The 21,567-nt window shown below is 37.0% G+C and overlaps 2 protein-coding genes and 1 long non-coding RNA gene across 6 annotated transcripts in view; 1 reads left to right on the forward strand and 2 right to left on the reverse strand.

The window, feature by feature from the left end:
• Nucleotides 1–3,771, reverse strand: part of Ankrd42 (ankyrin repeat domain 42) — a 102,112-nt gene extending 98,341 nt beyond the window's left edge. For all 3 annotated transcript variants that reach the window (XM_031387374.1, XM_031387375.1, XM_031387373.1), the window contains exon 1: nt 2,819–3,771. In XM_031387374.1, the coding sequence (XP_031243234.1) occupies nt 2,819–2,876 (58 nt within the window). In that variant the 5' untranslated portion in view covers nt 2,877–3,771. The remainder of the gene's footprint in view (nt 1–2,818) is intronic.
• Nucleotides 3,772–3,894: 123 nt separating this feature from the next.
• On the forward strand, nt 3,895–9,871 carry LOC116102571. Its single transcript, XR_004123227.1, has 2 exons — nt 3,895–3,957; nt 4,480–9,871. It is a non-coding gene; the product is annotated as an uncharacterized LOC116102571 (long non-coding RNA).
• A 105-nt stretch (nt 9,872–9,976) lies between these two features.
• Nucleotides 9,977–21,567, reverse strand: part of Pcf11 (PCF11 cleavage and polyadenylation factor subunit) — a 25,941-nt gene continuing 14,350 nt past the window's right edge. For both annotated transcript variants that reach the window (XM_031387371.1, XM_031387372.1), the window contains exons 9-16: nt 20,140–20,239; nt 16,173–16,292; nt 15,607–15,712; nt 14,330–14,513; nt 13,224–13,379; nt 12,703–12,795; nt 12,238–12,273; nt 9,977–11,052 (exon numbers count right to left, since the gene is read on the reverse strand). In XM_031387371.1, the coding sequence (XP_031243231.1) occupies nt 10,837–11,052; nt 12,238–12,273; nt 12,703–12,795; nt 13,224–13,379; nt 14,330–14,513; nt 15,607–15,712; nt 16,173–16,292; nt 20,140–20,239 (1,011 nt within the window). In that variant the 3' untranslated portion in view covers nt 9,977–10,836. The remainder of the gene's footprint in view (nt 11,053–12,237; nt 12,274–12,702; nt 12,796–13,223; nt 13,380–14,329; nt 14,514–15,606; nt 15,713–16,172; nt 16,293–20,139; nt 20,240–21,567) is intronic.

Genomic DNA, 21,567 nt, shown 5'->3' on the forward strand with positions numbered 1-21,567 from the left:
GAGGGGAGGGGAGGGGAGGGACTAGAGAGACGGCTTAGTGGTTAAGAGCACTGACTGCTCTTGCAGAGAACCAAGATTCAATTCCCAGCACCCATATGGTGGCTCACAGCCATCAGTAATTCCAGTTCCAGGGGATCCTCTGGCTTTCATGGGCACCAGGTGTGCATGTGGTTCAATTACACACATGCAGGGAAAACACTCATACATATAAAATGAAAAAAGAAAATGGAAGGAGGAGGACGAGGAGAAGGAAGAGAGGAAGAGGGAAAAGAAGAGGAAGAAAGGAAAGAAGGACATTAACTTTTCTTGGTCCTACCAGACAACTAAAGTCTCAGGTCAAACTGACATCCTAAATGTAGAGAGACAAGCATATACAGAGAAATATAGTTGAATTCAGTTTACAAATACTACTGAAAGTCAGAAACTGCTAGAAGTGATAAATCAAATGACTTGCCCAGGCTGTGTCATAGTTAGGGTCCCTATTACTGTGATGAAACACCATAAGCAAAAGCTTGGGGAGGAAACGGTTTATTTCTGCTTTACCTGTCCCAATCATAATCCAACATGAAGAGAAGTCCCTCTTATACAAAACGGAAGCCAAGATACAAAGGACTGGTATCCAAACAGGGACACACCACAAGCAGAGATGAGGTAGGGAAGAGTAAGTGCATTGTCCTGGCTATGGGTCCCATGGCATGCAACTAAGGCTAAGAAGGATGAGCACCTGGAGAGGAAATGTCAATAGAGTGGTCCTTTCCTGTATGGTGCATGGTAGTATGCCTCTGTGCTGTCACAGCAGTTATATGTTTCTTGCTATGGTCCTGAGACATGCAACTAAGGCTGAACCATTAGGATTAGCAGTGTCTATGGGAGGAATCTCAGGACTTTGGCCTTTGTCTACACAGTATGGGTTGCCAAGCCTGCTCGATGAGGGACATAGAAATGCTACAAAAAGTTAAAAGTTTATGGGAAAATTTGCAAGTCCTTGAGATTAAAACACAGGGGTGAAGATTGTCAGCAAGCACAGCAGAGGTTGGGCTCTTTTGTGTGTAGTTAGAAATGCATCTTGGGGGCTGGAGAGATGGCTCAGTGGTTAAGAGCACTGACTGTTCTGCCAGAGGTCCTGAGTTCAAATCCCAGCAACCACATGGTGGCTCACAACCATCTGTAATGGGATCTGATACCCTCTTCTGGTGTGTCTGAAGACAGCTACAGTGTACTCATATAAATAAAAAAACAAATATATCTTTAAAAAAATGCATCTTGGGTGTCAGCCAAGTAGGAACTTGTTTCTGTAAAGGAGCAATTGCAACAAGAAAGGGATATGTGGCTAACATCCTCCATGTTAGTCTCTGATTTGACAAGTAAAATAAACAAGAGAATGAAGTAAAGGTGTTGGCTTGATGCTTCTTAAGGTTTAGGGCTCAAAATCTTATGGAAAAAGAAGGAAATAGAGTACAAAGTGGATCCACAATCAAAAGCCCTTCTTGGGATTCATGAGCTTGGAACCATGGGAAATTGAAAGAGTGAGGAAAAGATAGTAAAAGCAATAGGAGCTACCCACAGGTCAGCAGCTCAGCTTGTCTTAAGAACATTCTTTGCAGTTCAGCTTCCTTTTACCTCAGACTGACTCTCAAATTTTATTGGTTTACTCTGTCGGGGAGGGGCCTAGTGAATCTGATCAGTTCCAGGGACTTCTTAAAGCTATTTTAAGTGGTTTACCTTCCAGCTTAAGGAGCTTCCTGCAGCATAGAATCCTTTAATCCTGGGACACAACTGTTACACAACACTTTACCCTTTCTCCAGCTCTTAATATTCTTTCCTTCCCCTTTCCCAATGCTGAGCTGAAAAAGAAAAAATCTCTGAGTGAAAAAGCTGCAAAGAGTCTCTGAGACCAGCTTCTTGGAAGAGGTTTAGCTCAACTGACTCACCTAGAAAAGACAGTTTCCAACCTGTTGAGCTTCCTGCCAGCTGGCTGTTCAGTGTGCTCCAGGTTTCCTAGCTTTTCTGAGCTGTCACCCATGCTGGGAGGAGTTTTGGTGACACAGCTGTCATTATGCTCATATATATATATATATATATATATATATATATATATATATATATATATATATATATATATATAATTATACATAAACACACTGTGCATCAGATCTCATTACAGGTGGTTGTGAGCCACCATGTGGTTGCTGTGATTTGAATTCAGGACCTTCAGAAGAGGCGTCAGTGCTCTTACCCGCTGAGCCATCTCACCAGCCCCATTTGTGCTCTTTTAAGTAACCCCTCACCCATATTCCACCAAGTGACCCCAATAAAGCTCATTGGTTCACCAAGTTGGACTGGTGTTACCCAGTACTTTGGTCTGTTGGGATGCTTATTGGGGGTGAGTGGGATCCCTATCTGGGTCTCCCCAGGAAAAGTTTGGTCACACAACACCCTCAAGAAAAAGAAGGTAAGAAAAAGATGAAGAAACAGAGTAAGCCAGTAAAGGGAACTCTGAAATAATGAAAACTTAAAACTTTGATGTCTCTAATTTGTCACCGCCACATTGTCAAACAGAATTTACAAAGGTCCATAATATTTAACAAATGATGTCTGATCTGAGTAAAATGTCTGACAGACAAATGATGTACAAGAGGGAAAGCTCAAATAAAGGAACACGGAGACAGATGAGAAGCCTTTGGAATCAGTGGAAGTAAAGAGGAAAAGCGGCGTGACAATAAAACAAAAAGGCCAGGAGGGCCTCAGGCGAATGCCCTTTAAATACGAAAAATGTTGTGGGCTAAACAAGGGATGACAGCAGAAGACTGTGACTCACTTGAGTCTGCAGTCTGTCTAGAGGACATGGAGGGGCCTGGATTAGCAACACCAGGCATGGTGTGATCCTTCGTCCTCGGACTTGGACTCTGGGGAGGAGTGGAGCCCAGGTCCCTGCTGCTGAGCTGGTCTTCACTTGCTCCCCTGCATGGACCACTGCAGCCAGAACCGGACTCCTCGTCGCTGGAGCGGGGCCCACAACCCTCTGTTCTCTCCCAAGAGCCCCTAAAACGGGAATCGTCTTCGCTTTCTCTCTCCCAGAAGCTACAGAGGCTGCGGCTGGAGTGTTCGCTGATGCTCACCCTAGAGGAGTCTCTGGCCTCATAGCCCCTGTCATCGCTTACTCCTTCCCAAGAACTACTGAGGCAGCGGCTGCCATCCACACTTGTTCCTTCCCAAGAACCGCTGCGATCGTCGCTGCCTAGGTCCCCGGAGTCACTGGTTCGGGGACCTTGGGTTTTATGGACGTCCACCCAGGCGTCTTTCCTGATGGCTGCCCTCGAGTCGCAGGGACGCGAACTAGCAACTTCACCTAGGCTCGCGTCGCTACTGCGTTGGTCGCTGTCGCCCCTCACAGCCAGCCATGGACTGCTCTGCTGGTGGCCATCCAGTTCCCTAATTCTCTCCTGAGAGACGCAGCGGTGCTGCCCTAGGTCTTCACTGGGTTTTCTCGAGTCCCTTGGGGAAAAGCCGCCGTCCTCACCTACCCCTGCCAAAGAGATCTTGGTGAGACGGTCCCCTCCTTCTAGGTTTCTTTCCCTAGGGTTATGGCAACAGAATGCCCGCTCTTCCACGACCTTCTCCCTAGACCCGGAGCCGAGGTACCCGTGCGGGCCGCGGATCGCACATGCGCGGCGGCTGGCGCGGAGGCCGCAGTCTCCGGTCTCCCAGGCCCGCGGGTGGTTGTGACGGCGACCGCCTTCGGCGGAAACGCTCTTCTCAGAGTCGTTTTCCAGCGTCTAAGTTCCCGCAGCCTGGAGGGCGTGGCGGCGTGGCAGTCACCTTGGAAACGAGTACACTTCCGGCGTGCGGTCACTTCCGTATCCTTTATGCAGGCGTCACTTCCCGCTTCCTTCCTTTCACCTTTTTCGGGGCTTCGCCTGTGGAAAGCCGCGCTACCCTGGTACCGAGTGGTTTTCGGTGGGTTTTTTTTGTTTTTTGGTTTTGTTTGCTCAGTCTCACAAGATTCTTCCGAGTCTTGTTTCTGGAACCCCTTGTCATGGGTATCGCCCCCAAATGGAGGTCCCAGGACTGCGGTTCGCGGAGCTGACCTGTGTGCCGCGCCTCAGGGGCCTTTTCGTCCTTGGCAAGCCTGGTATACTATTTCAACGCTGGTTTGATAGAAAATCTATTTTGACCCCATGGCTTCGCAAACAGAAAAAAAAATCCCTATGGGGTCGGTAGCAGGTGCAGTCCCTGTCATTGTTGTGTGCTTCATGTCGGGCTCTTGGATGTTCGCTTGATAGGTATCAAACTCAGCTTACAGGTTTAGGTTTACACTCAAGATACCATTAGTTTGCTAAGACAGAACAGCGGGTAAGTTCTAAAAACAGCAGTCGTTAGCCAAAAGACACTCCAGTGCTCCTACTTTAAATGCAACATTTCTTTCACTGTAACATTATTACTAACTGAACTAAACCTTTCTCTCCAACATTGCTCAAGATGTATTCTTCCACTCTATTTTTGCGAATATAAGCATCGAGTTTTGTGCTAACCGCTGAGCAATACAAAAACTGGTAAGCAGCGTCCATATTGCTTGTACTTCTCAGGTGGGTTTTTTGGTTGTAGTTTTGCATGCTGGCATTGCCCCCACGCTTTCTCCCTTTAGGAGTAATTGAGTTGGAGGAAAGCAATTTTTTCATTTCTCTGCCTTTAAATATGTAGTTTGCCCTCAAGAAACTACTCTGTCTTCTTCATTTACGTTCTCTGAACAAATTTGGAAAATTCCTAACAATGTACCTTCTCTCGAAGTAAATCGATCTTTTTTTAACATAGCCTTTTAAGTAGTAACTGACGCTTGGATTCAGTGCTTTGTATGAGTTTTCTTATCACTAAAACTTTGTTGACAGTATTTGTTTTCATTCTGTATATTTTAAAAAACATCAAAGTTGATTGTTTTGGGGATACACAGTAAGTAGTAAGTGCTTGTGTGACAATTCCTACTACATCTTTTTTTTTTTCCATATTCCCCTCATCAAAACCTGATTTCTCACAGCTTTTATTGGATCACATTATAGTCATCCTGGTTCTCACCCCCTCATAAGGAGATGAAACTTGTGGGCCATAAACATTCTGTCTTTGGCATTGGTTCCTGAAATCTAGAATATTTACTTCATGGGAAGGGCTGCTCAGCAGCTATCTTGTTGTGGAGTTCGTAGATTGATCTGATCATCAGACTAGTGAACTATTTTTTGTTTTTTGGGTTTTTTTGTGTTTGTTTTTACTATTTGAAGGGGATATGGGATTAGTCAGTCATTCCAGTCTGATGGTTTTTTTTTTTCTCTCTCTCTTTAGAATTGGGAAAACAGAGACCTTTTGTGGGACAAGTATTTACTGAATTACATACATGAACCAGTGCCTATCATAACTGATTTGCAAGTAATTTCAAAGCTAATCTATATTGTGTTTCTTTCTTACAGATGAAGAACAGTTCACATCTGATCAGGATGGCATTAGTAGGCGTTGGGGATCTGGAACCTGCTGTGTTTAACTCCAGATTAACACAGTGCTTATAGCTACTTCAAGTAGTAAAGGCTCTACTGGGTTATGCTATATCAAATAGAGAAGCCTACACAGTAGACACCACAAATCTGAGAAAGAAAAGGAAGGAAAGCCGTATTAGAAATAAGGGGAATGTGTTATATACAGGTCTTTAGAAACATCAAAAATTAATTCTTTTACATAACCTACACAAATTTGGAAAATGGACTTGAATAATCTAGGGAAATACAGATACCCAAAAACTGGCTCAAGAACTATAAAATCATAAAAGAATATCTCAAAGAAATCTGTCCTTGAGAAATACTACCAGAATAAAAAGGACAGAATACTTGCTACATACTAAGCTAAACATAACCATAATTCAAATTTTTAATGAATTTAAAATTCATTACCTATGAACCAGTAACTATATAAAGCCTCCTAAATATCTTGCTCAGATACTATAGCCATTGTAATACTTTGCAGTTAAAGTAAATGCATCCATAAAAGAATGGCTAGGTTTTACTACATTTATAAAATGGTGCAGAGACAAGATGGCTCAGCCTGTAAAAAGGGATTGAGGACCTGAACTGGATGCCTGAAAGCCCACATAATGGTGAGAGCAAGCTGACCTTTGCACACATGTGCCACATATGCACCCATCCTCAAATGAGGTACACACACACGAAATGTAAGGACTTTTTTATTAAAAGGGTGAAAAATATAAAAAATTGTGGTAGAAGTGCAGTCTACAGGCATTCATGTGGTTATAATACATAGGCAATTGAGGAAAACAGAAAATGCATGTACTTATTAAAAATTGCTCTTAAAAGAATTTCAAGTTTGGAAATAACCTATACCAAGTTAATTATATTATTATATTGTAGAGCACAAAAAGAGACATGGAAGGAGGCTTATAATTAAAATTTTTTAGTATAAAGATTATAGAAGCAAATAAAAACATGAGCTATCATGTAAAGCAGAAGATAGTTTTGAAAGTAATGGTCCATGATTAAGAAGCTCAGGAAAAGCACAGTGGTTTTGGCAACATCACTGATACAGCAATTCTAATAAAACAAGATAAAAAAATTGGATTCCATAGGATTTCAAGGTAAGTTGACAGTAAAAGCAGATTCTCAATTGGAGAATGATGAGTTCGTACTGAAGAGGTCATATCAACATTCCAGAGACTAGGAATTATTTTCAGATAGGGAACTATAACTAATTAGAAATGGTGAGTTGTCCACACCTGGTTTGTTTTATTTTTAATTGGTTTTTAACTTTTTTTTAATATGGAATTTTTTGGCTTGTGCATTTGTACCTGGTGCCCTCAAGAGGCCAGATGAAACAATTGAAACTCTAGGGTTTAGAGTACAGTTGTGAGTTGCCATTCTGGTGCTGGGCTTCAAACCAGAGTTCTCAAGAGCCACTAGTGCTCTTAACTGCGGAGCCGTCTCTAACTCCCACCTGTTTTTCTAAAGTGAGAGAAGACAAGCCAATCTCCCACAAGTCAGATCTAGGCCTGATTCTAGAGGGAGTGGGGCCAGCTCAGGGCAAATTAAGTTTTAACAACCATTTCTAGTCCTTTGTCCTCTTGTGCTCCATAAACTTGTTTACTTTCAAAATAAGAGTCTCACTATTTTGCCCAAACTCCTAGGCTCAAGTGATTTCCTATCTCAGTAGCTAGGACCATGCCATTGCACCCTTTTCTGCCCATGCATTCCTCAAAGACCGTCCTTTGCATTGACATCCTATGGGTAATGATTTACTTCTTTGCTGTAGAACATATTACCTCAAGAAATTGACAGTTTTGAATTACAGAAAACTACCATCATATGAATTGAAGGCACCTGTTTTTCCTTAATTTTACATTATGTGAATAGAGGAGAGAATCATACGTTGCCATGCTCATGTCAAAGTCAGAGAATGACTTAGGGAAGTTGTTACACCACGTGGTTCTTTGGTATTAAACTCAGCTCATAAAGATTTTGCAATCAGTAGCTATACCTGCTGGATCATCTCTCTGACCCACAAATTGACCCCCTGCCTGCCCATTTTCTCATTTTGTAGCCCAAACCCAGGGCCTTATACACAGAAAATGTTCTACCACTGTACAGTCTCGAGACACTGAGATCAGGTCTATGTAGCCTAGGCCAGCCTTTAACTTGTGAATTTCCCTGCCTTTGTCTAAGAAGGACTGGGATTACACCACACCTGGTCAGTTTATCTCCTCTTTGAAAGCATAGTTAGATGCCTCGTTATAATTTCCTGAGTAATTTGTATTAACCTTTTAATGTACTTTGACAAAGTATGCCAGCCACTCAGTGAAAACTTAAGTAGAATTCTCTTTAAGCCATTCACATAATACATGTTCCTTCCCATCAGAATTTAGTGTGATCCCTCTGTGTTTTCCACAACAACCAAGTTCAGAAGCTTTACATTAAAAAATTACATTGTAAAATCAGCCTACAACCCACTTTTAGAAGATAAAGTATTTTTATGTGGCCTCAAGTTTTTCAACTTTTTTTTAAAGGTTTTGTGTGTGAATGCCTCATGTATATGTACATCACTTGTTTGCCTGGTGACTGCAGAGGCCAAAAGAACTTGTGATCCACACATATGAAACCAGGTTCTTTGCAAGAAAATCAAGTGCTCTTAACTGCTAACTATTTCTTTAGCTCCAAAACTTACAACTTTTGGTTCAGAACATATTCTATCTTATAAGACTTTATTGGCCTCTTACAAGGAGAAAATGAGAAATAGAAACTTCTCAGTTTGAAACATAAATATCATTAGTTGTCCTAGAAACAATACTATTCTTTGTAGATTTCAGCAGTAAAGCCTCTAATATGCTTCTATCTTTGACTTAAACCCATGTCAACTAAGTTTAATTTCAGTAGTAGCTCTTACGTGTCTTCCTACTTCCTGTCAACACAATCAGAGTTTTACCTAGCCTAGGTACCCGTATTATATCCATGTACAATTTTGCATTTTGAGACAGGATCCCACTGGCCTTTACTGGCCTTGAATTCATAAGAGATCCTGCAGGCTCTGCCTCCCAAGTACTGAGATTAATGCATGTCTGGCCCATGTATGCCTTAATTACGATTTTTGTGACTTAACCTACCAACATTTTCTTCTCCTTTAGGTAATTCTCTTTCTTATCTTCCCACCTACCTGTATTTTCTTATCTAAGGACTCTTTCTTTGTCCCCTTCTAAGTATTTGGTAGTAATTATCAGTGGTTTTGCAAGATAAAGGGTATGCACCAGGAAATGTGGCCTACATTATTGGATGGTACAATTCTTCCATGGCAGTGTTCATGTATACCATCAGTTGTACTGTCCTGTTATGCATTTATAGTTTGGTGCTGAATGGAAACTATTAATGTTAAGGTTTTGGTTTTTAGTGTATACAGAAGTTTGGTCTTTCTTCTTGCATGAAAATTTACTTTGTGTGTGCCTGATACCCTTGAAGACAAGAAGGATCCCCTGGATCTGTAAATAGAAATTGAGGTGTGTTGTGTTGTGAATCAAACTGGGATCCTGTGGAAGAACAGCCAGTACTCTTAACTGTTGAGCCATCTCTCCAACTCTGACTTTTAGATTAACATCTGGTAATCTCTTTAAAAATTGTTAATCACTTGTTGAGGAAAAACTTGATAAATACAGGACATTGCTTTCATTTAAAATGTCTAGTACTGCCTCAGAATCATTATAATACATACTCCTTACTGTGAACATGAAACTGATTTAGTCTCTTAAAAATTACTAAGGCTTAACCATATGTAAATTTTTGAAATAAGGGCTGTAGAGAGCTCAACAGTTAGAACACAGGCTGCTGTTGCAGAAAAAAAAAAACAAAGTCTGGATCTCAGTGTCCACACACAACTCACTACTGGCTGTAACTCCAGTTCCACTGGACCTAATGCCCTTTTCTAGCTTCCTTGAGTACCAGGTTCACCAGTAATGCACAAACACATTTAAAACAAAACAAAAAAAAGAACTTTTAAACTGTTTCAAGCCTAACTCTCTAGTGATAAGCCTAACAATGTCTATTTCATTCTTAGTTATAGTATAACACCATCTCTGTAAATTATTCCTTTAAAATTCTCCAATACTTTTTGATAATGCTTGTTTCAGTGTTAATATATGGCTTATTTTATAAAGTAAGACAAAACCAGGTTTCACATTGTACTTTTGGAGTTGCTAAATTTTATTCATAAACCAGAGTACCCTTTAGTGCTATAACCAAAGAAATCACATGAAGAAAGCCTTCCAACTCTCACCAAAAACATCACAAGTTTTAATACTGTATATGTACCATGTCTTTATCTTCTATAAACAGAAGAATATCATATCTGGGAGTATGGCTCATAACTGGCACTGCACTCATGTTTGAAAACACACATAAAACGTAAGGGTCACATTCTAAGGTCACTCAAGAAATACAAACAAAGATTGTTCATCATTCAATTTATTACATGTATGAATATTAACATCTCATGTTATCCATCTAATCAAAACCAACAAAGAAAAAAGTTAACCATGTTTTTCATATGAACATTCTTATACAGAATCCCTGTAACTTAAAATAGAAATGTGTTCATCTGCATTAAATTGACAATTTTAAAAATATTTTCTAAAAAGAAAAATCACTTTTAGTACTTAAATATATGTTAGTTGCTTGATGGCATCAGTGTCCAAGTTTAAGAATAAGTGTTACTGTTTCATTACATACTTTCCAAAAGTGGACATTGTGGATGATTCTAGCTGGAGGTACATATCTATATGTAAGCACATATGTCCTTTTTGTTTTTTTAATCTTGCTTTTCTATTTGAACTTTGTTTCTATTTGAACAAAGTTTAAACTTTGCTGCTCTAAGTCCCAGGAAGCTACTAGAAAAAAAGAACCATCATGTTAAGATTGCTGTTCAGTTCCATTCTTGCCCAATAAAAGTATAGAAACACTGTCTTTATTTGATGGTGTGCATAAATATTACACTCCATGGATAGCAAAAATATTTTTTATTTATAATTTACAGTTCACAAGTGAAAATTGTACATTTGTACATATACAATTTCATTTTGTTACATTTGCACTCATCTACAGAACTTTCACACAACAAGCACCTGAAACTGTGCAGGCAGTAGGAAATGCAAATACTAAAATGTATTTATTAACCAAATGATAGCTGAAGGCCCTGCCACAGCTAGACAATTAATATAGATATGTCTATATATACATAAAAAAAATTCTTCACCTAGATCCAACAGCAGCTTTTGTTAAAAAAAAGAAAAGCATACGTTTCTCATTTTATTTAAACTGACTCAACTGTATCACTTTCTGTTTTAATTTCAGTGGATGTTGCTACACTTTCTTCTGAACAAGCTGGTGGAGCATCAATTTGTTCTTCCTTAACTTTGGGACTTTCACAGGGTTCTTGCAATTCGTTTTTGACAATGTTCAACATAATGTTCAAAGGGTTTTCAACTGGTGTCTTGCTGGGAGATGGTGTACAATCAAATGAAGATGTCTACAAAATGAAAATCCCTATAAGTACTAATGAAGGTTCAAATCATATTAAGTAACAGTTTTGTAAGAGTTCAAAGGACTATCACATTCAGTTAAGCTAATAACACTGTTGAGTATGTACTCAGCAAGAAAGTTCATTAATATTGATACCACTAAAGGAAGTCAAAGAGGCTTCAAGAGTTAATTGTTATAATACAGAGGGCAATCCTGTAGTCTTTGGGGATTTTTTTTTAAATCCCTGCATCAAAAAATACTCTAGGAAACACCCGTCTTCTAGTCACCTAAATATGTATTAAAATCTGTATCAAATCAGTGTCATGAATAACAAACATGTTCTACTGGTTTAGAAAAGTCAAGGTACAGCTTTAATTGGATTTCTAGGGCTACTAGACTGGTATGTTGCCAATAAAGGTCATCATTTAAAGTATATTATTAGAGTTAGGAAGATGACTCAGTGGATAAAAAGAAAGTTTACCATGCAAGTGTAAGGGCCTAAGTTCAAATCTCTAGAACACACATAAAATTTGGCTACATAAGAGAATCCCTGCAAACTTGTAGAACACCTAGCTTGGTATAATCACAAAACAAAAGAGACTCATGAAAGGTTAAGGACTAACACCCAAGGTTGTCCTCTGACCTCCACATGTGTCTTATGACACATATTCAACTTGCATTGTACATGCAAGTTGAATGAAAGTACAGACACAAATATTTTTATTTATTTACAGTGTAGCTATGTCGTCCTGGCTATCCTGGAATTCACTGTGTAGACCAGGCTGATCTCAAATTCTAAAGATCCTCCTGCCTCTCAAGTACTATGATAAAAGGTATGTGCCACCAACAAGCCTAACAAATCTCAAAATATCATTCCTCTCCTAAGTGACTAGATAAAACATAAGAAAAAAAATGAGTTCTTTACAGAGCCCTAGAAATGTATGCCCATTGTAATCCCTCTGTTTAGTTTTCTACTTTGCTATGCCTAGTGGTCCAATAAAAGTTAAAAAGATTCAAGTAAACAAAGCAAGAAATATAAAAACATTACCAAAAATTTTAATTTGTATTTTATCAGTGATAAATCAATGTACATCAGAGACTATCTAATGCCAATATTTAATAAACAATCTACTAACTTTAAAAAAATAAAATTTATTAAAGTAAAAATATACAATACCCAAAAAGAACTTACATTTTGATAATCTTCATAACATGATGGATGGTAAATCTGAAGAGGGAAAAAATAGCTATTACATACATGCTTATTTATATTATTCTGATTTACTTCTAAATCACAGGATAAGATTTACTTGATCAAAAAAATTAGTAAAATCTAAACTTTTAACCTTATCTAACTTAAATGAAAAATTTCTTTTTTAAACTTGGCTTTGTAGACTTACAATGTCTAGCTTTATTCTCAAGAGAATAGAATAACAGTTCTGATCGTGAAATACAGTATAGTTAGACAGAAATTCTAGTTGAGTCTAGCATCAACCTCATACGGTTGCCAGAATCCTGCTTATGGAAACACTAAAGTCCACACTATCTTTTTTACAAACCAAACCCAGAAAGGATTATGAATCAACTTTAAAAGGGTGTTACTCTAACAAAACATGATCATGAACACTTTCTTATAAAATAAAGAACTGCAAATTACCTTTCCATCTACTCTAATAGCATTTTTTAAGTGCCATTCTTCCTCCTCTTCATCCCAGTACTGTTCAAATTGTTCTTGACAGATTTCACAACTCTAAAATAGAATCATATAAAATGAAATTCACATTGTTCATTAAAATAAAAACCTTTTGAGTAAGAAATTTAAAAAATATAGAATTTTAAGGAATGTCCAGTAAATATTGAAGTTTTATGGATTGTTCCAGCCTTTTACAAAAAAGGTTAATAACATTTCACTGTTAGGAAGTCACTGGTAGCATCACACCCAAATTGGTCATGAAACAACGAAGATTTTGTTTTTGTTTTTTTTCCTTAAAAAGCTTACAAGAAATCTTTTTATATTTGCTTACAACACTGTCTCATGTACTCTAGGCTGGCATCCAACCCTTGAACCCTGATCCAGAGTGCTACCCATGCCAGGGATAAAACGTTAAGTGTTTAGGACTTAAAAAAGGATGTGAGGAACACTGCCAAAGACAGGGAATTCAAACACCATTCTATTACCTCAACTGCTCCAGCTGGTCCAGCAGGTACACTTTGGAACTCCTTTTCTTTAGCAGCCTCCTGAGTTTTAAGGACAACCTCTTCATGAACCTTTTCAAAAAACTGGCTTTTTGCACGTTCTTCCAGATCAGCTATTTCTTCAAATTCTATCCAATCCTTAAGAGGAATTGATATAAAAGATTATGTTCATTTCTGTCCACACTTTTATGGGTACATTTTCATACAATATGCTCTGATGTTACTTTAATATACTTGCTTTCTTTGAGCCCTATAACTAACTTTTTTTTCTTTCTGACAGGGTCCTAATATGTAACCCAGCCATCATTCATGTAGCCACGTTTGGCCTACTGGCAATATTCCTTGTGCCTTAGCCTTCCACTTACTAAGATTACAAGCTACCAAATCAGGCAGTGACTGGGATCTTAATACTAATTTCCTATTCTAAGATACCAGTACTTTAAGATAAACTTCACAACTTTTCATTTATATTTATTTTGGAACTGGAGAGATGGCTCAGCTGTTAGGAGCATTTATTGCTCTTGTGGGACTATGATTCAGTTCCACTAACATGGTAGCTCACAACCATCTGTTAACTTCAGTTCCAAGTGATCCAACATCCTCTTTTGGCCTCCTCAAACACTATATGCATAAGTGCATTCTACTTTAAAGAACAGCTAAAAGTTCCAACAAATACTAAGCAAAAAAAAAAAAATTAGAAATTTACTTTTTTGTTTTGGTTTTTTTGGTTTTTGTTTTTTGCTTTTTGAGACAGGGTTTCCCTGTGTCGAAAACCTGTAGCCCTGGCTGTCCTGGAACTCACTCTGTAGACCAGGCTGGCCTCGAACTCCAAAATCAGAAATTTACTTATTTTTAAGACTTATAAGTACGGGTGCTCCAAGGAAGCTAGAGGTATCAGATCTCATGGAGCTGGAAGTGCAGGAAAGATGTTCATACACAAAATAATCATAAATCTAAAAACCAAAGATCTATATTCCATGGATAAAGTTTTATTCAGAAAGTTCACATTAACTTTCAGCAATTATTTAAACACATACTTCAGAGTATAACTGACATCTAGATAACTCAGAGGCATATGGATTACTTACTGTTAGACTGTAGTACCAACGTCTATGAGTGACTTTTCTGCTAACATCTTTCTCAGTTCTATTTTGCCGATAATGCCAGTCCAAGTGATCTGCATAAACATCTGTCTGGGATGTTGTAAACCTCATTCCACAAGAGTAACACTGAATCCCAGTGTACAGCCGGTTTATAACACTGTCATAACGTCTATTTCAAAGAAGAAAAAAAAAAGTCTTTTTAAGACATGACAGTGACTAAAAACAAAATACTTAAGTTTTCTATATCTTAACAGAAATAAAACCAGAATTATCTATGTAAAAATTACTTTGTTACTGATCCTTTTTACTTTAGCTTTAGTTAAGTGTAAAACATGGATCCTATTTTCTTATTTATAAATTTGCCTTGGTTACTTCTCTTTTGGCTAAAAATGGAGTTAACGCTATAGGCTAACAAGGCAATAGCAATTCAACTGCTTAGTATGTAGTTACTATCCATATAGAGAAGCCATGATTAGTAGAAAAGATATGGCAAGAGATTTCATCTCCCTACAATATTAATATTTTGAATAACTCAAATGTCCTATTTCAGTTTAAAGAATAGTTAAAAGTTATAAGTAATAGTATGCTTAACAAGAACTAGAAAATTATTTAAAGATTGTGCATGTATGTTTACATGTACTAAGTTATAAGTAATAGTATGCTTAACAAGAACTAGAAAATTATTTAAAGATTGTGCATGTATGTTTACATGTACTTAGAGATGTCAGATCCCATGGAGCTGGAGGTTATGAACCACCTGATGTGGATGTTTGGAATCCAACTCAGGATTCTGGAAAAACAGTATGTGCTGTTAACCATTGAGTCATCTCTCTAGCCCCTAATGTTTACGTTCTACTTACAGTTTTCCTTGCTAACTAGAAATAGAGCATGATGGCTCATGTTTGTAATCCCAATATTCAGAGTTCAGCTCAGGCTAACAAGACATCTCAAGAAAGAAGAAAATGATAATAGAAAATATAAAAAAATATGAAATAATGGCATTAATAACTATTAGTATGTAATATTTAAACTTGAGAAGCAGATAAAAGGTAGGATTCAAGCCAGTTATCTGAATGATTGTCACAGATAAAAGTACTTGTTACAAAAGCTTGATGGTACAAGCTCAACCCCCAGAAACCATAATGGAAGGAGAGAATCAACTCCCAAAACTTGCCCTCTAGCCTACACAAACACAGTAACATGCATGTACGTCCACTCACACACACAAGGACAGAAACAATGCACATTAAAACATCACATACTGCTTCAATTCTTCAATTGTGAAATTAGTAAGATCTGGAACATCTTGATCTTCATTCTGATCCTCCTCCTCTTCAGGGGGAGGCTGAGCAATAGCCTCATTTACCTCTGCAGTTGAGAAGATTCATTTTTCAGTACTATATTCTGTTATGTTCTTTATAGTAAAACACTGGTTACAAGCATACAGAAATCTAGCTAGTATTAAGTATGTTTGACATGGTTGATATGATGTTTAACTGGCAAAAGAACCTAAAAAAATTTAAAATCTTGTTTCCTCAACATTTAAATTATTTACAAACACCAAATTAATAGATGGACTAGTAAAAATCAGTACATGGTATTTATAGTAATGTTAACTAAAACAGTGGGCCAGGAAGATAGTTCAATCTTTTGAAATTGTCAACATTCTCATTATAAAAAATTACACTTGTTTTTCAAAAGACACCAAAAGGTATACTAATTTACTCAAGAATAGAACTTTACAGTAACTTATTATAATATAACCCCATAATAATAGTATCTCAGACTTAATTAAGCTTTGTGTATATAAGTATACAGCCATACTTACGTGCTGTAGCTGAATCAGGCTGTGACAATTTGAGAATTCCTGTTTTTAGCAGTTTTGAAAACAATTCATTTACATCCACCTGACTAAGATGATTATCAGGATATGCCTTAGGAAGACCACCTTTAAAAAAAAAAATTCATATCATACTAAGTATTTCTTCAAAGTTACAGCTTTCTTCAAAATATTCCACCAACAACAAATCTTTTTAATGATAGGTTTAATTATTTAAATAGCTTAGGTTTTCTTTTCTTTTTGCTTTTTTATATATCTCTCTATATAACTTATTTATTAAATTGTCAAGTTTATTTTAAAAATATTTAATTATTTAAGCTAAAATTATTTAAATTTTAAATTACCAAACTTATTAAGTTATTTTAAGTATTTAATATATTTAAATAATTTTATTTACATTTTTAAAGTTGGTATTACCTGTTACTTTACCACTTTATTTTCACTCCAAATAAAAGCAGGATTCAAAGAACAATAAGCCTTATGAGCCTTCTATGCATACAGCACCGTGTCTAAGACCAATTTCCACCTTTCTATTTTGCTTGCCCTGATCTAACCACCTCAAAAAGTAGTTCTCCAAGGATTAAATAGTGAAGCATCTCTTTAAAAAGACCAAAGCCAATGCTGTAGTACTGCTGACTGTTGCTCCCTGGCATGATAAACCAGAGAAATGGTTTATGAAAGGGTATGAGCCCTCAAGCATAGGACACCTAGCCCTGATATTTATTGAGCTAGCCTTGCAAAGGAATTCAAACCATTGCTAAGCACTGTCAATTTTACCAAAGCTTTAACAAATTGAGTAAGACAACAATCTTCTCAAACCCCACTTATTTTGCTAGCACTATGCTAATAACTAATCCTTTAACTCATTGGTAAAAACAAGGACAGCAACTTGGCAGAAAAGTGCTTACCTAGCAAACTCAAATCCCCTAATTTGGGTTCTAGCACCATTTTAAACAGTGTATTTTATCAGGCATGGTGGTACATCCTCTTAAACCCCAGCACTCAGGAAGCAGAAGCAGGCAGCGGCCAGCCCAGTCTACATAAGTTACAGTCCAGCAAGGACTACATAGTGAGACTCTATGTAAAAAGTAAACAATATTTTCGTGGTAACTATCTGCCTACACCTCCAGGAAAAAATTCTAAGCTATTAACGGTTCCACTAAATGGCAGAACCAACTTGTATCCATAATAGTCCTACTTTTAGATACATCCAACACAGTGTGTGTATATATATACATACATATATTTATATATACACACACATATATATAATTATATATATATATACATACATGTATATGCATTCTATATATACATATATGTATATACATATACATATTTATATATAAAACTGTCTTCAAATATCTGAATGCAGGAATAAGTTTGCCTCAATATTTAATCATTTACAATGGCATTTACACAAGTTTAACATTTGTATTCCATTAGAATGAGATATTTATATGTATGTCTAAGAGGGATAATTAGTCACTCATTTGTTTGGAAGTATCCAAGTTCTACAGTGATAAAGAACATTATGATACTACTTCCTGGAATTTTAGCTAGAAATTCTACTTTCTGATTGGGAGACATGAAGTAGTTGCATACTGAGGCCTAAATTTTTTCTGCTTGTAAAAGAGGAATAATAGTTCCTGCCCGAGGTTGACATGAGGGTTAAATAAATAGTATTTATAAGGCAATGAGGTGTTATCTGACACAATATATAGTACTTATGGGGGCAGAGAATATCTGTCACAGTAAAAGTTCTTTAAAAGATGAACCTTACTAAATTCCTCCTATCACAAAGCCTTGCATGCAATGCAACAAATGAACAAGAATAGAACTACAGGAGGACTTTTTTTTTTACTTTCAATTAAAGAATATTAAGAGAATCTGAAAGACAGCTTCCTGATAATACTTCATACTTTTTGATTCCCAACCCAGAGAACAAACTGTCATTTTGTCTGCAACAAAGCTCTTACATGATTTTATATATATAAAACGCAACATTCTAAAAACCAGAAAAAAGTATATAGTTCCTAAAACCTTATGTCATTAACCTCAACATGACAAACTTTTTCCCAAGGATATTATTGTATTTGTATGTATGTAGGCACTTGTGTATAAGTAAAAGTGCCCATAGAGGCCCAGTACATTGTGTGTGTCTGTATATGTGTGTACACGTGTGTATAAAGATATGTGTATACATGCCCAAGTACCCATAGAGACCAGAGGAACTGGATCTCCCTGTAACTCAAGCTATAGGTTATTAACTACCTGATGTGGGTATTGGGACCTAAACATAGGTCCTCTACAAAAGTGGTATATATTCTTAAATTCTATGCCATCTCTACATCCCCAGCGAATTCTTTATTCAACATGAAAAAGTAGTTACTAAAGAAAAAGATATTCATATGGCATATAAAACTTACTTTTACACATCTCATTTTATTTTAACTTTTAAGAAATTGTTATTTCTTCCAAGAAATACTGACACTTCTATCTCCTTTTATAGAGGACAACACTAAGAAATTAGGATTTTTTTTCTATTCATCCACTCATTAAAAACTTTCAAATGAGGAAATGGTATCCCCCCCGTATGTATGTTTACTGGATCATAGCACACACTCAAAAAAGCTACAAATACCAACTAAAGTTTCTCCAATTTATAGTTTTTATAAATTTTTAGTTTTATATAATTTTATGCTTGACCCAGCCACAACTATGCAATGGAGGGGAGAGGGGATTTTGCTAACTAACCCTAATTACACATCTAGAAATTAAAAGAATATGTATTAAATTCAAACTGACAGAATTTCAAGAACTAATTCATAAAATGTAGCTTCATTAAAATCCCCCTAGTTTGTAAGTTATGACAATTCTTTAAAACTTTGTGAAGTCAGTAACAGTATTATGTTAAAAGTATTGTTTGTTTGGAGGGGGTTGGGTTTTTTTGTTTTTGTGTCTTTTATTTGGGAAAGTTTTATTTGTGGTCCAGGTGCTTGGGATAGAAGTCAAGGCTCTGTACATGCTAGGCAAGTGATCTATGAGCAAGCTACTCTCTAGCCCTAAAAGGATGCTTCTGAAACAGCTCAGAAATGTTTCCTTTTCTTTTGTATTGTTTGGCTTGAACCCAGGGCTTCATGCATGCTGGGTAAGTACTGTACTCAAGTATCACAGCAGTATTTTATTATATATATATACATACACACACACATATATATATGCACACACACACAAATATATATTTCCCATCTACCACAAAGTAAAATTAATTTTAAAATTCATTATTAGTTATGATTCACTCTAAAATAACAAAACATTCCTATCGGGAGACCTGGCTAAGAAATTAAGAATTTTTCTATTCATCCACCCATTAAAAACTTTCAAACGGCCGGGCGGTGGTGGCGCACGCCTTTAATCCCAGCACTTGGGAGGTAGAGGCAGGCGGATTTCTGAGTTCGAGGCCAGCCTGGTCTACAGAGTGAGTTCCAGGACAGCCAGGGCTGCACAGAGAAACCCTGTCTCGAAAAAAAAAAAAACCAAAAAAAAAAAAAAAGAAAAAACTTTCAAACTAATCATTTTATGAGGGGGTATCCACCCATATTTATGTTTATTGGATCATAGCACACACTCAAAAAAAGCTACAAATACCAACTAAAGTTTCTGCAATTTATAGTTTTCTTCACCATATCACAAAATTATTCCTCTAGCCAACCTCAACAGATTTTTCCTTCCCTCTTGATTACACTATGTATGTCCAATTTAGTCATCTCTAGCTGTAAAACAAGGTTTGCATGACCATAGGTCAACAACATAAACTCAGAGGATAAAAACACTTCAGTCATATTAAATTTCTATAAATTGAACACAAACTCTCAAAAATGCCATTTTCTAAACTAACAGATATTGAATAAAGTTATATCTTGAAAATATCATACAGTTCAAAAGTACATACCTGAAGGATTTTGAATAAAAGTACCAGGATTCTGTGGATGAACTGGTAAAAACTGTTGTCCTTGGCCAAACGGTACGGGCTGAGCAACACCAGTCAGAACCTTTAAGATAAATGTTAATTGTAAAAACATTCTTTCTATAAATTTCTAATCACATTCTATAACATACAAATCACATACAAATGTCCTAAGGACCAGGTCAGTAATAATAATGCTTTACAACTGTTGTACTTCCACAAACTTTAATAGCTTCTGTTTCAGAGTTATAAGGAAATGAGACTAGGTTAAAACTTCCTGCCAGGTGGTGGTGGCACATGCCTTTAATCCCAGCACTTGGGAGGCAGAGACAGGCGGATTTCCGAGTTCGAGGCCAGCTTCATCTACAGAGTGAGTTCCAGGACAGCCAGGGCTACACAGAAGACACCCTGTCTCAAAAAACCAAAACAAACGAACAAACAAACAAACAAAAACAAAACTTCCTCTAAGTGAGAAAGAGCATTCAGGTAGGACTCTGAGTTTGAGGGTAGTGTGGTCTACAGTTTCAGAACAGCCAGGATTACACAGAGAAACTGTGGGGGTGGGAGCACTGAGGGGAGACTTCCTTAAAGTATAAAGAAATTGTATGTGTTTATGCTATCTATGTAAGTCACTTTACCCTGGGAGTGTTTTTCCTTATTTCACAAAGAGATAGCTGCTAGTTAGCAAAGCTGAAGTCAGAATTCCTAACCTTGGCTTTTTTCCACCTGTTTGAGCCAGGTATAATTGCACATAACTATAATCCCAGGAGTAGAAACTTGGCAGCTGAGGCAAGAGAACTGCAAATTTAAAGCCATCCTGAGTTATGCTAACAAGACCATGTCTTGAAAAAAAAAAAGAAGCAAAGAAAAAATATGCAGCAATATGAACTTCAAGTAACCATCCTGTTTTGCCATCATTTTTGAGTAAGGTTATAGCTCAGTTCAAAGTATATTACAAAAGTCATCAAAGGGAACAAAGAAACCAAACAGCTGGGGATTGTAGCTCACATCTATAATCCCAGCACTTGAGAGGTTAAGATGAGCATAGACTATACAGTTTGAGGTCTGGACAGCCTGGACTACAGAGTTGAGACTTTACCTACAAAAAACAAATGTAAGAGTATAGGCCTTAAACTATGGCTTAGTGGTATATCATCTGCTGAGAGTCTCTGAGTTCAAGCTCCAGAACCATAAAAAGATAAAGATTACCAATAAAGTAATAAAATAAGTACTCTAGTAGCATACAAATTTGGTATTTTGAATTTAGTTATATAAATCTTTTATTATATTTTATATGTACAGTGTGTGTGTATGTGTATATGGTTATAAATCATTTCTGAATATTGTTCACTATCCTTGTAACATCTCAATGGTATAGGAAACACACACAAACCAATTTGATACATCACAGAA

Source organism: Mastomys coucha, unplaced genomic scaffold, assembly GCF_008632895.1.
Source record: "Mastomys coucha isolate ucsf_1 unplaced genomic scaffold, UCSF_Mcou_1 pScaffold21, whole genome shotgun sequence".
NCBI lineage: Eukaryota > Metazoa > Chordata > Mammalia > Rodentia > Muridae > Mastomys > Mastomys coucha.